The sequence below is a fragment of the Quercus lobata genome, chromosome 10, assembly GCF_001633185.2.
Source record: "Quercus lobata isolate SW786 chromosome 10, ValleyOak3.0 Primary Assembly, whole genome shotgun sequence".
NCBI classification, from domain to species: Eukaryota; Viridiplantae; Streptophyta; class Magnoliopsida; order Fagales; family Fagaceae; genus Quercus; species Quercus lobata.
This window is the reverse complement of record NC_044913.1, coordinates 17,988,279-18,001,025: the sequence shown is the minus strand read 5'-3', so window position 1 is coordinate 18,001,025 and position 12,747 is coordinate 17,988,279. Positions and strand designations below refer to the sequence as shown.

Below are 12,747 nucleotides of genomic sequence, written 5' to 3'. Positions count from 1 at the left end.
TCATTTATAATTGATTCAAAGCTAAATTTTTAGTAATATATATAGTTAAAAAAATTACTCAAAATCTTATTTTCCATCTTGTAAACTACGATGATCCCATATCGATCGTCAATACACTACACTAATATGAATAATCAAGCATAAACTACTATGTATACTGAGATAAACAAACAATTAAGCTATATATATATATATATAAAATAAAATTCAATTAAAAAATTAAGCAAAAAATTTCAAAACCAAATATAAATACATTAACATACAATACATGACACTATTATATATATTATATAATATTCACTTTCAATAACACATTCACTCATGATTTTTTTTTTTTTTATTATTATTGAGATTGTCAAACCCACGAATGAAACTCAGCCAAGTTAAAATTGCTAAAGTACAACATGAACATATAGAGTTGTATAGCACAGTGCAAAAGTAGTAAACCGACTACACTAGTTTAGTCTTTAGTAGTATACTAATTGGTGTTCACAAGTTAAACATCGAGTGAGAGAGAGAGATACCAGTGATACTGTGACAGAGCTTGGAGTTGATGGACGACCACAGATTCACGGCGAGGTGATGGGTTAGGTGCAACACACACAGTAACTTAGATTTGTTTTGGGTTTTTTCTTTAATAAAAAAAATTGATCTTTGATGATTCGATGATTTGGAATGTACTAAAAAGGAGAATTTTGTTTTTGTTTGTTTGTTTTTTTTTTTTTTTTTGGGTTACGGAAGGCCATGATGGGCTACGAAATGGGCTATCCTGATGGTAATTTTTTTGGGGGTCTATTTTGTATCAATTCAATTTTTTGGGGGGTTTTCTAACACTAATTAATATTTTTGAGATTTTTAAGACTACTTGAAAGTTTTGAGGGAGCACTTATGAATGCTTAAGGTCCAAATTTTAGATTTTAAGGGATCAAATTCTGAAATTTGAGAGGGGGCCAATCAATTATATTTTTTAAAATTCTAATGGTAGCACCCATACTAATGGGAAATTGGAAAAGCTAGGGGGGCCATGGGTTTAATTATGATGTGCTTAAAAAAATAAAACTTTAAAACTTATGTGGAAGAAAAAAAAAATGATCCTAACAAATGTCACCTCAATGGCATAAAAAGAGTAGCAATTTCATGGAAATTCATGAGACACCCTATCATTCTTCCATTGTTACATATGTTGCTAAATGTGGGTTCTAGTTAACTTAATTAGTAAAGTCTTTGATGGTTAAATAAGAGATCTGGAGTTCAATCCCCGCTTATACAAAAAACCGATTGATGTCTTGATCTGATAATAAAGAGCTATTATTAAGAGCGGACGCCATAGGTTGAAAGTTGAAATTCTCTTAGAATATATATATATATATATATGTGTGTGTGTGTGTGTGTGTGTGTTGCTAATGAGATAGAATGTCATTATTGAAGCTAGTATGTTTAAGTATGCTGTCCTTGTCTGTGTTATCTTGCAAAATACTTTAAGCCTCATTAGTAGCTTAATTGTCTTTAAAGCATCAAAATTCAAACAACTACCTTTTTTTAAAAAAAAATTTAGAGCAAATTAGAAACAGCCACTTAAGCACTTATGACAGTATGACTTACTGTATTAATTATTATCCACAGAAATTATTGGAAGTTTGAATTTTCTTTTTTTATTATTATAAATTGTTTGGGGTGAGTGTATTTATTACTAAACCTTAAATGTATCTGTTAAAAAAAAATGTCATTAAGTTAAACTACAAAACACTAACACAATGTTAAAAAAAATGTGTCATATTCAGTTAAACTACAAAACCATAACACACTGTGATCCAGGCTACTCCCAGTTTGGTTTCTCAAAAAAAAAAAAAAAACACTGTGATAAATCATAAATATAAATCATATAATTCCTAATTTTCTATGTTACATCTTTTTTCTTACTATGCACTTTAATTCTCATTCAAAATTTCAAATTTATTTACCTCCTCTTCATTTTCTTTATAATCTTTATTTTACGTTTGTGGGCACGGCTTTGTGCCGTGCCGTCTTTGTGAGTTGTTACTTGTAACACATCCTGTGTGTCTCAGAGAGAGAATTTTTGGTGAAGAAACTACTTCAACTTCTTCTTTTTTCATCAGTGTGAGACTGAGAGAGGAGAGGACTGGGAAGGGAGAGACAGAAATGGAGAAAGCTCTGACAAAAGTTGGGAGCTTTTGGATTTCCAAGAAAGCCAAGGCAGAGATCTCCAACATCACTGAAGACCTCTCTGTATGTTTCACCTTAATTCTCCACATTTTCTTTGGCTCTATCTTTTAATTCTTCTTTATATTCTGTTTCACTAATCACCCATTTGCATTCTTCTCAATATTTTTCTTTTCTTGGCTGGTTTTTTGAATCTTTATATGCATAATGCTGCTTGATACAATGTACCCACTTGATAATTTGCAAGATCTAACTAAACATTACATGGTTTGGTGGAATGAGATTAAGATTGAAGATGGGCATGGCCTCTTTTTTTGGGTGGGAAATTCTTGGTTTTCATTTGGACTAGTGCTTGCACTTGATTTCTATTTGGTAAAATCTTTGTTAATTCTCTTGAATGAATTGTTTGATATTTCTGAAATACAACAATCTTTGGAATGTTTCTAGTTTCTACCCAAAAAGGCTGAAAAGAATTTTTGAAATTTTAAAAGAAGTCAAAAAAATGGATGTCATGTCAGATAATTGAAACATCACTTGCAACAATTTCTTCTATCTCGATTCATATCCTCATGCTTAATGTTTAGCTAATTAGCTTATTGGTGATTTAAAAAGAAAAGAAAGAAACAATTCTAGTCGGTTCCCACTTTTTTCTTTTTTCTTTTTTTAAATGGTGAATCAATAATTTGGGTCAAAATAAAGAAAGAGATCACATTGTCAATAACAGAGTAATGCATTACTAATTTGTTTCTGCAGTGTGACTTTTGATGATCTCAATGATACTTTTTTATACACATTCCTCGTTTTGCCACTTTTAGGTCCTTCAATTTCTCAGTTATAAAGACAATACTCAAAACTCTACATATGACAGTCCATTCCATATCTCTATATTGATCTTTTATTGCTATGATTATTATTTTTGAGAAACATTCATTTTTCTGCAAAATCATTGCATTCATCTTAACTTTCCTACCAATATTATATGAGGAGGAGGATGGCTAATGCTATAATTAAGCTTATCAACTAAGACACTAGACTTCTTTCCTTAGAAATCTTTTTTTATTTATTTTTTATTTTTATAAATAAATGAAATTATGAAAGACTTCTTGTAGACAATGAAGAAGGTATTAAACTATTAATATATATACACACACAGAAAGTAAACCAATCAAGGTATCAAGCATTGGAGGCTTCCTAGCTTCCTTCCCTCTTACAGCCCTGAGATTTGCTATCCAAAACAGCACACATGGTGCCATGTGAAAATTTTCATCATCACATGCATATTTTTTAAAGTGTTATACTTCCTTTTGATATGCATCCAAAAAATTTCTAAAATAAAGAATTAATCTTCGCATATTGAATTTGTTGTACATAAAGATTTTTTGCTTCATGATTGGGTTGTATATAAAAGGTTTTGTAGTCCATTTCTGCAAAAGTTTGATATATACTCACATGACAGTGCCTTTATGAGACAAATGAAGCAGAATATTCTACATAATAGGTGAGCTAAAACTGCAGAAATTATCTGGCAATAGCAGCTTCATTGAAGAAACAAAATCTACCCTCAAATTTACCATCTAATTTTAAGTATGAGCATATCTAAAATGAAAGCAAATGACATTTTTTTGCTATTTATTTGGTAATGTGACATGCAGATGACTCCTATATCAACTTTAAACTAATTGTGCTGTTTTGAATATCAGTCTCTTTCTAATACTGTTGAAGAGAAGGCAAAATGGGTGTTCAGCAAGCTGAAAGGTAAGAGCACTATGTATTGGTGTGATTGCCCTAATGTGTGTACATACTTTGCAGTTACTTCTGCTCCATAATAATTTTCTATCACTTGGTTAACATGAAATAAATACTTTGGTATTACTCAAACAAATGTAGGATATCAAGACCCTACATAATTGGTTAACACTTGGACAAGATGCCATAGTGTATTAAGATTATTTACGTCACAAATATGTTCTCAGAGATTAAATAAAGCTTACCCTTCTTATAGGTAAGCCATCAAAAGCCTTGCCAGATCTTCTCCGAGAGTACAACCTTCCTCCTGGTCTCTTCCCTCGAAACATAACATGTTATGAATTTGATGAATCAAGGTCCAAGCTCATAGTGTATTTGCCCTCTGCATGTGAGGTGAGCTTCAAAGACTCATCCATTGTAAGGTATGCCACTCGTGTTAAAGGGACATTATCAAGGGGAAAGCTCACTGGAATAGATGGAATGAAGACAAAGGTTCTGGTGTGGGTCAAGGTTACCAGTGTGGCTGTCGAAAGCTACAAATCTGATAAAGTATGGTTCACAGCTGGTGTGAAGAAATCAAGGCCCAAAGATGCCTATGAAATGACTCGTGATGCTGTTAAAGTAGAAGAATTTTGAGGCTCCTACTGTTTGTGAATTTAATCATTTGATAAACTCATTTTTATTCATATGTTAATAGCTGGAGAAACATGAAGATTAAGTGGCAATTTATGTGGAATTCTTTGGTATTGGTTTTGTGACATTGTCAATCTTTCGGTTGTGTTGTTTGATGCAAATTGTTAGATTGATAACCTTTCTGGTTTTACTAAAAAAACCTAATTGAGCTGAACTTGTTCTCTAACCAGCTTGTCATTTGGATTGTTATTAAGCTCTAAAAACATTCGATGTCTAAATCATGTTATTAAAGATTAACACTTAGGTACAGAACAGTACCCTAGGTGCACTACATAGGTTTCCTAATTAAATTTGAATGCATAATTGCATTGAATTTAATTCTCATTGAAAAAATAATATTGTTTGTACTCTATTGGTCAATGCAATCAAGTGTTTTAATTTAAATAAGATTCCTAAGATACAATATCTAAGTTTTGCTCTTAAAAACTTAGGTATATGGTATACATATTGGTATGAAAAACTCATCCGCTCAAAAAAAAAAAAAAACGGTGGGCTTGCCTAATACATGTGGAGGGGGTAGAGCTTAGACTACAAAACTGAGCTGACTCAAACACTCCCAATACACCCTTGGTTGCTCCTTAATTCCCAACCCCTAACCAAATGCTTAAAAATTAAAACACATTACGTACTTTGCTCCCAAAAAAAAAAAAAAAAACATTACATATAGTCAAAGGCCACGAAGACCATGTAGATATATTTGCTTGAATTTGGTAACTGGGATAGATATTCAATTTCGTGTGAGAGGGTTATTCAAAACTTTTGTGGAATTTAAAGGATTACACGGTATAACTCTTTGAGACACAATCTCCTTAATAATTTGGATAAAGATTCCATTCTGTATTAGAGGGTTATTAAAAACTTTTATCTACCTATACTATTATTTAAAGGGCTTCTCTTATTTTGGATTCTCATTTTTTTTTCAAAAATACCCCTACACCCCTATACTTAAGTAAAGACAAAACTAAAGGACAATCCAGTAAAAATATAACTCTAATTCCCACTAAAACATTGCCTACAAAATTAGGTCACTTTCCTCTTGATTTTCAAATTGATTTATTCACGTATAAATTAGATTCTCAAAAAAAAGAAATATATATATATATAAAATTAAAACACAGATTTTTTTTTTTGTTACAAAAATTTGAATTGTGATTTAATATAGTTTTTATTTATATTTTTTATATTTCCAATTATTCTTGAAACCTTAATGGCAGTGCATGTACCAAAAATTATGACAAAAAAAAAAAAAAAAATCAATCATTAGAATAAAGATATCATTTCATTTTAGATGACATAACGATGGCTCAAATTTTTTCCTTTTCTATGAAAGCGAGGTTGCAAAAAATGGGTGTGGTCTTTTCTAACCCTTGAGTAATAATGTAATATCCACCTCTTTTGGTGGGGATGTTATTGGATCAGGATGATATTGGATTATTAGTGTATTATATCCACTTTATTCCTACTCTAAGGTAGGGACACCTTGCACAAACGAAAGTGAGGTAGGTTGCGAGCAGGATAGGTTAGGGGTATTTTGACATGCATAATCAAGTGATCTATCAATTAAGATAGATCGTGACATTTTTGTCATTCCCACATCTGACAATTCCAAAGCAAGTTGCTATCTCAATAATAGTATGAATTTCATAAGCAACTTAATTTCCTCACTTGTATAATACTATAACTATAACTTTATATACATTTCACAATATATATTTAAATTTTATGCCATTAAAATATGTTCAGAATGGAAGGAGATGAAAGGAGAGTAGAAAATGAAAAGCAACCAAAAAAAACATATGCCAAAAATTTAGGCTCCGTTTGATACGCGAGTTCAAACACATGTTTTCAGTTTTTTAATAACATTACACATATTTTCACACACTTTTTCACCCACACATATTTTTAAAAAAATTAAAAATTATTATTTAAACATATGTACTGAACGGGCACTTAATACGTTCTAATTTCCTCCCTCTACTCCAATCTCTCCCCATTTTGAATGATTTGAAAAACAACCAAAAATGGAAATGCCTTTATCATTGATTCTCATTGGATGGGGACCAATCCAACACATCAGTCACCCACCTACCTCCACAGCAAAGTAACACACTCAAAAGCCCAAAAGCCCATTAAAAATAGAATGAATTTCATAAGCAACTTAATTTCCTCACTTGTATAACTTTATATACATTTCACAATATATATTTAAATTTTATGCCATTAAAATATATTTAGAATGGAAAGAGATGAAAGGAGAGAAGAAAATGAAAGGCAACCAAAAAAAAAAAAATGCAAAAAATTTAGCATATTCTAATATCTCTCCCCATTTTGAATGATTTGAAAAACAACAAAAAATGGAAATGCCTCTAGCATTGATTCTCATTGGCTGTTGGGCCTCATGGACCAATCAAACACATCAGTCACCCACCTACCTCCTCAGCAAAGTAACACACCCAAAAGCCCAAAAGCCCATTAAAAAGAAAAAAAGAAAAAAAAAGAAAGAAAAACACTTGCGTAAAACTAACGCCTCTCTATCTCTATATTATCCAAAAAACACAAAGATCCAACGGTCCAAACCATTTCTGGGCCCACCACGAAACCCTAGAATAAGCACCGTGACACACTTGAGTTTCTTTTTTCCATTATATAAATTCTCTTCTTCTTCCTCTCCGCCTCCGGGATCGGTCACTCCACTCACAAATCCAATCCGCTGAGTTCAGAGAAACCGAGTCAAACAAAGCAAATCCACCAAGAAAAAAAAAAAAAAACGACATGTCGGACAGTGAGGAGCACCACTTCGAGTCCAAGGCCGATGCCGGAGCCTCCAAGACTTACCCTCAGCAAGCTGGTACTATTCGCAAGAATGGCTACATCGTCATCAAGAACCGTCCTTGCAAGGTTCAATCTTTTTTGCTCTGTTTCTAAGATAAAATATATTTTTGATTCTGGGTTTTTGGTTTTTTTGGCTTAGATCTGTACTTTTTGTTGGTTCTGATTTTGGGTTTTTTTTTTTAGCTTTAGATGATTCGGATCTGACCCAAAAGCAAAAGGGTTTTTAGGAATATTCTTTTTTGACTATTTTATTTGTTTATGGGGCTTAGAAATGAACAAACTTTGAACAATTGAACAATTCTGAGTGTTTTGTTTGATTTGCTATCTGGGTTTTTATAGTTGAATGATGTAGTTGAATGATGTGTACTTAAGATCCATAGTTTGTTGCCCATTTCCATTTCATGTTCTATTTTGGTTTATTGATCTGGGTACTGTTGCAAATTTTGTTTTTTAGATTGTTGCTTTTATCATGTAAATGACAACTTTGATGGTCTCTAGATACATGGAGTTTAGTAGTATGAGTTGTTCGGATTAGTATGTTGAGGATTTGTATTGAATTCCAGACTTTTAGGACCAAGGCATGATGAGTTTTGATAGATAAGGGCAGAAAATAATACTCGTGGGAGTGGCCGATCTGACTACTATGTCGATGATCTATAGCCGATCCCAAAATTTTGGGACGAAGGCATGATTGTTGTTGTAGTTAAGTTAATATGGATGTAGATTTTGGTGGTGTGGTCTTGCTATATATGTTGAGGTTTGATGATTTTATAGTTGTGGTTTCATGAACTGATGTATATCATTGATTGTTTGTTGTGTAAGGTTGTTGAAGTTTCCACCTCCAAGACTGGCAAGCACGGTCATGCTAAGTGCCACTTTGTTGGAATTGACATTTTCACTGCCAAGAAACTTGAAGATATTGTGCCATCTTCCCATAACTGTGATGTATGTTTTTATTTGTTTTGTTATTCTTCTCTCTATTGATTATGCTTCTTTAATTGTTATAAGTTTTCAGTATTTGTGGGGTGTGTTACGCAGGTTCCTCATGTCAACCGTACTGACTACCAGCTGATTGATATCTCTGAGGATGGATTTGTATGTTCAATTTTTATATCTCTTTTCATTATTCCTGTGCTTGAGAGTCAATTTTTCATATGAATGTTGGTTTCTGACTGGTTTGATTGCTTTTTTTAGGTGAGTTTGCTGACTGAAAATGGGAACACCAAGGATGATCTGAAGCTCCCAACTGATGACAATTTGCTGACCCAGGTTGGTTTCTAGTTGCTTTTTTTTTTGGGTCAAAGTTTGAACCTGAAGTTCTCATGAGGCTCTACTCTTTTGCTTTTAAATCATCTTTCTGTGTTGCGGAGTATATGGGTCCTTAATCTTTACTACAACATGTTACTTTGCTCCACTTGTTTCCTGTTTTGATGACTTGGGTGCATTTCTTCTCTGGAACCTTTGGGGGTAAAACCTAGTTCTAGTATTTTAGGTTCCCCAATGAAACAAAAATAATCTTATCTTTTCCAATGATAATTACATTCAATGCAACAACATGTTTGAATTCAATTGGAGAACACTGAACTATACCTAAAATTTACCCAACCTTTGGTTATGTTTTTGGTCCATAGAAATTGTAGTTTTTCTTAATGATTTTCTATATCTTCGACTTGTATTCTGTCTTTCCTTTTTCTTTTAAAAAAAAATTCGGATAGCTGAATACGTCATTGATCCTTGTGTGCAGATCAAGGATGGATTTGCTGAAGGCAAGGACCTGGTTGTCTCTGTGATGTCTGCAATGGGAGAGGAGCAGATTTGTGCTCTGAAGGACATTGGCCCCAAGTAGTTTCTTTATAATAATTCAGAAACTGTTGTTGGAAACTTTAGTTCAAATATTTTTGTGAGCCTTTATAGCTTGCTTTTCTTAAGACACAGCGGGTATACTTGGTGGTTGTGCGGATGGAGTTATGCGGGTCTGGAAAACGAAGTTATATAATGTTATGTTTGTCTTTCAAAGACTTGTTTTCATCATCTAGATTTGCTTTTTTTCAATTATGTTGCTTTCATTCTGCATTGATGGGAGAAAGAAAAAAAGAGATTTGAGTAGTGCTTACACGCAGAAAGGATGCCTTTCTTGAAAGGTCTAATGAGAGGTGATTGTAGAAATTGGTGCAGAAACTGGCATATGCTGGATGTTTTCTAAGCATGGTGGAGTAAATTGTGTTGGGATTTAGATAATAAAACATTACTGCCTGTTAAGTGCTCTCAGGTTCTTTACACAATACTACTGTATTTAGGTTTATTGTGTTTAGTGTTTACAATCTGAAGATTGAGAAAATATTGGAAGACGGATGGTCTGTGAGACCCTGTTTTTGTGGTTTCAGACTTTCAGTCTGACTATATGACCTCATGCCCATGAATAAGGAGTGTCAGAAAATGGGCTTGTTTACTGCAGAGAATAATTTAAAGAAAATGGGCTTGTTTACTGTAGAGAATAATTTAAAATATTATAATTCTATATAGATAGAAATATACGATAAGGATTTTGGTTTAAGTAATAAAAATTTTGTGATGTTAGAAAAAAAAAAATGCGGAAACAGCTCGCAGAAAGTTTGCAACGAATGAGGAGTGGAAAAATCATCTCCAACAGTCTTTCGTCTTTCCGTAGAACGTTGGCAATGGACTAGGCAAAATCACTTGAGTTATAGTGCCGGTACAAAATCAGCATGTATTGTAGTTTAGTGTTAGTTTGTTATTTCGTGTTTTGGTAGTTTCCACCCTCATTGGTTGGATGGGTTTTTGGACTACAACAATGGGGAAGATGATTCAAAATTTCAAACCTTTATTTTTCTTATAAAGGAAAGCAATCAATACCATTGACCTACAAAGCACTTGGTCAATTGGATTTAGGCGTCGATTGGCTGGTGGGTTAGTGGTTACTTCTTGTGTTGATGGCGTCATGGAGCTCTTGACGTATGAAGAGCTGTGGGAGAAGAAAAGAGAAATGAAATGATAGAGGAAATGGATCCGGTTTGACCTGCCCCATTTTCTATAAAAATATACCAAGTTTAAAACAAGAATATTTTAATAAAATAGAAAAAAAAAAAAATACCATTACAAGGTGCGTTTAAAATAGGAAGAAAAAAAATTACTATTACGAGGTGCATTTAAAAGTAACTGATTTTAAACGGCATTAAATTGTTAACCCTTGGGCTTTGAAAAAGTTTTGTTGCTCACTCCTTCTCAACAAGTATGATGTAAGAAGTATTTAACAAACATAAATATCTAGTAATACAATATTTGAAATTTATGGTGATAGTTTATGATTGTTTATTATCATTAGTTCAATGATTTTTGGAGTAGGAAAAAAGTATGTAACTTTGACAACTTTCTCTCCCTTCATAGGAGCCCTCTCTCTCTTGCCTTGCGCGAGTCTCTTCCCTCTCACCTCACTCGAGTTGTTCCTCCCTCCATCGCTACGGGTCATCGCTGGGTTTCCTAAGCCCCCAAGGCTTGACTAACCCCCCACGGATATGGATCAATCAATCATCAATGGTATACAGCACCTCCAACTCACCAAAGAAGAAGAAGAAAGCATATCCATCTCAACCACTAGCAGATCAGACCTATTAGAGGAGTGTGCGTTGAGTTTGTTTGGTCAACTTCTAGCAGATTGGCACCAGAATATGTGAGCTTTAAAAAGTACTTTAAGGCCTGTTCGGAAGATGGGTTCGGATTTAAGGATTGTAAATGTTGGAAAAAATATTCTCCAGTTCAAGTTTAACTCCAGATACCAAATGGAGTGGGTTGAGTGTAATGGTCAATGGAACTTCGACAATAATCTATTACTCCTGTGCAGGTGGACAAAGGGGTTATTGGTCAATAATATTTCGTTCACCCATTCCCCATTCTGGATTCAAGTAGGGGGTCTCCCCCTCAAAAGTATATCTGAAGAAGTTGGTAGGGACCTAGGCAACAAATTGGGGAAATATATAGAGTCGGACAAGCAATCCTGGCTATCAAAGCAAGCCAAATCTATGAGAATACGCGTGGATTTACCCATCAATAAGCCGTTGCGAAGGGGTGGAAATATTGTCAATTTGGATGGAGGAAAGTATTAGGTTACCTTTAAGTACGAAAGGCTTCCTAGTTTTTGTTTCCAATGTGGCATTCTTGGTCATGATGAAAAACATTGCCCTGGGTTTTCAAGCAATCCTGAAGCTCTCAGGCAGTACAGGGACTAGTTAAGAGCTAATGGAAGTTCCAAGAGTGGAACTGAACACACTAGGAAGTTTAGTAGTGATGGCTTCGAGGAATAGAAAGATAAAGGTTCAGATGATCGGCAAACTTCGACGACCTCCAACTCGATAGACATGGAGGTGGAGCAAGTGGGTCCATCAACTCTACCAAGCCTTACGAACCTTAAGAATTTGAATTTGAATTTAGGACAAGATGGCACATCAATAACGCAACCAGTGGAAAATCCGAAAAAAAGTGACAAGGTACGCCCCTTAAGCCTTGAGCCTTTTCTTGACAAGCACGCATGTGATCTCCATAAAACTTATAAGTCGGGGAAAGAGGTAAGGGATGAATCCTCTATAATGGGCTGACCAAAGCTTTCCCCCTCTAAGGCCCACGAAGTCACTAGCCCACTGAAATCTTTTAAAGTGTCCTTTATTAGTCTTGAGACCACCAACACACCACTGAGCCCAAAAAGATGAAATTGGAAGAGAGTTTCCAGAGCCTAAGGAAAGAAAACCCAAAATGTTGACCCACAAACACAAAACGTGACTGGGCTTTCAGGTTCTAAAAGACCAGTTAGAATTGATTTTATGGATGAAGATAAAGGTACACCTCAGAAAAAACTACGTGATTCAGTCCATGTTGAGCAGCACCGCCAGAAGCAATAAATTCCCTTTGTTGGAACTGTCGGGGAATTGGGAACCCTCGGACAGTTCACGCGCTTGGCAAATATGTCAGGCGCTAGAATCCCAAACTAGTCTTCCTCTCAGAGACTAAATTAAAGTGTAAACGTATGGAGAAAGTGAAATTCAGACTAAGCTTTCCAAATGGGCTAATTATTCCTTGCACGGGTCGTAGTAGGGGCCTTGCTCTAGTTTGGTCTAGTGATACAAATTTAGAAATCAAGAGTTTTTCAAGCCGCCACATCGATGCAAGAATCACCGAGTCAGGCAATGGACTCTTATGGAGATTCACTGGGTTCTACGAGCACCCAGAGACCTACGTCAGGGAAGAATCTTGGAAACTACTTTCTTTTCTTCGTAATCAATTTAA

General features: G+C 34.4%; 2 protein-coding genes and 1 long non-coding RNA gene across 3 annotated transcripts in view; all 3 read left to right on the top strand.

The window, feature by feature from the left end:
• The window catches only part of LOC115962682, a 42,736-nt gene extending 38,027 nt beyond the window's left edge, over window positions 1-4,709 (top strand). Inside the window, exon 2 of the long non-coding RNA XR_004085569.1 lies at window positions 4,565-4,709. This is a non-coding gene — a long non-coding RNA (uncharacterized LOC115962682). The remainder of the gene's footprint in view (window positions 1-4,564) is intronic.
• Window positions 1,967-4,709, top strand: LOC115962678 (uncharacterized protein At5g01610-like). The gene is made up of 3 exons (XM_031081565.1): window positions 1,967-2,247; window positions 3,882-3,936; window positions 4,184-4,709. Exons 1-3 carry the CDS (start codon window positions 2,161-2,163, stop codon window positions 4,561-4,563), a joined length of 522 nt encoding a protein of 173 aa, XP_030937425.1. The 5' UTR covers window positions 1,967-2,160; the 3' UTR covers window positions 4,564-4,709.
• Window positions 4,710-7,256: 2,547 nt separating this feature from the next.
• Window positions 7,257-9,711, top strand: LOC115963603 (eukaryotic translation initiation factor 5A-2). The gene is made up of 5 exons (XM_031082672.1): window positions 7,257-7,518; window positions 8,275-8,397; window positions 8,491-8,547; window positions 8,647-8,721; window positions 9,197-9,711. The coding sequence occupies exons 1-5, from the start codon at window positions 7,393-7,395 to the stop codon at window positions 9,296-9,298; spliced, it is 483 nt and encodes a 160-aa protein (XP_030938532.1). The 5' UTR covers window positions 7,257-7,392; the 3' UTR covers window positions 9,299-9,711.
• Window positions 9,712-12,747: the final 3,036 nt, after the last annotated feature.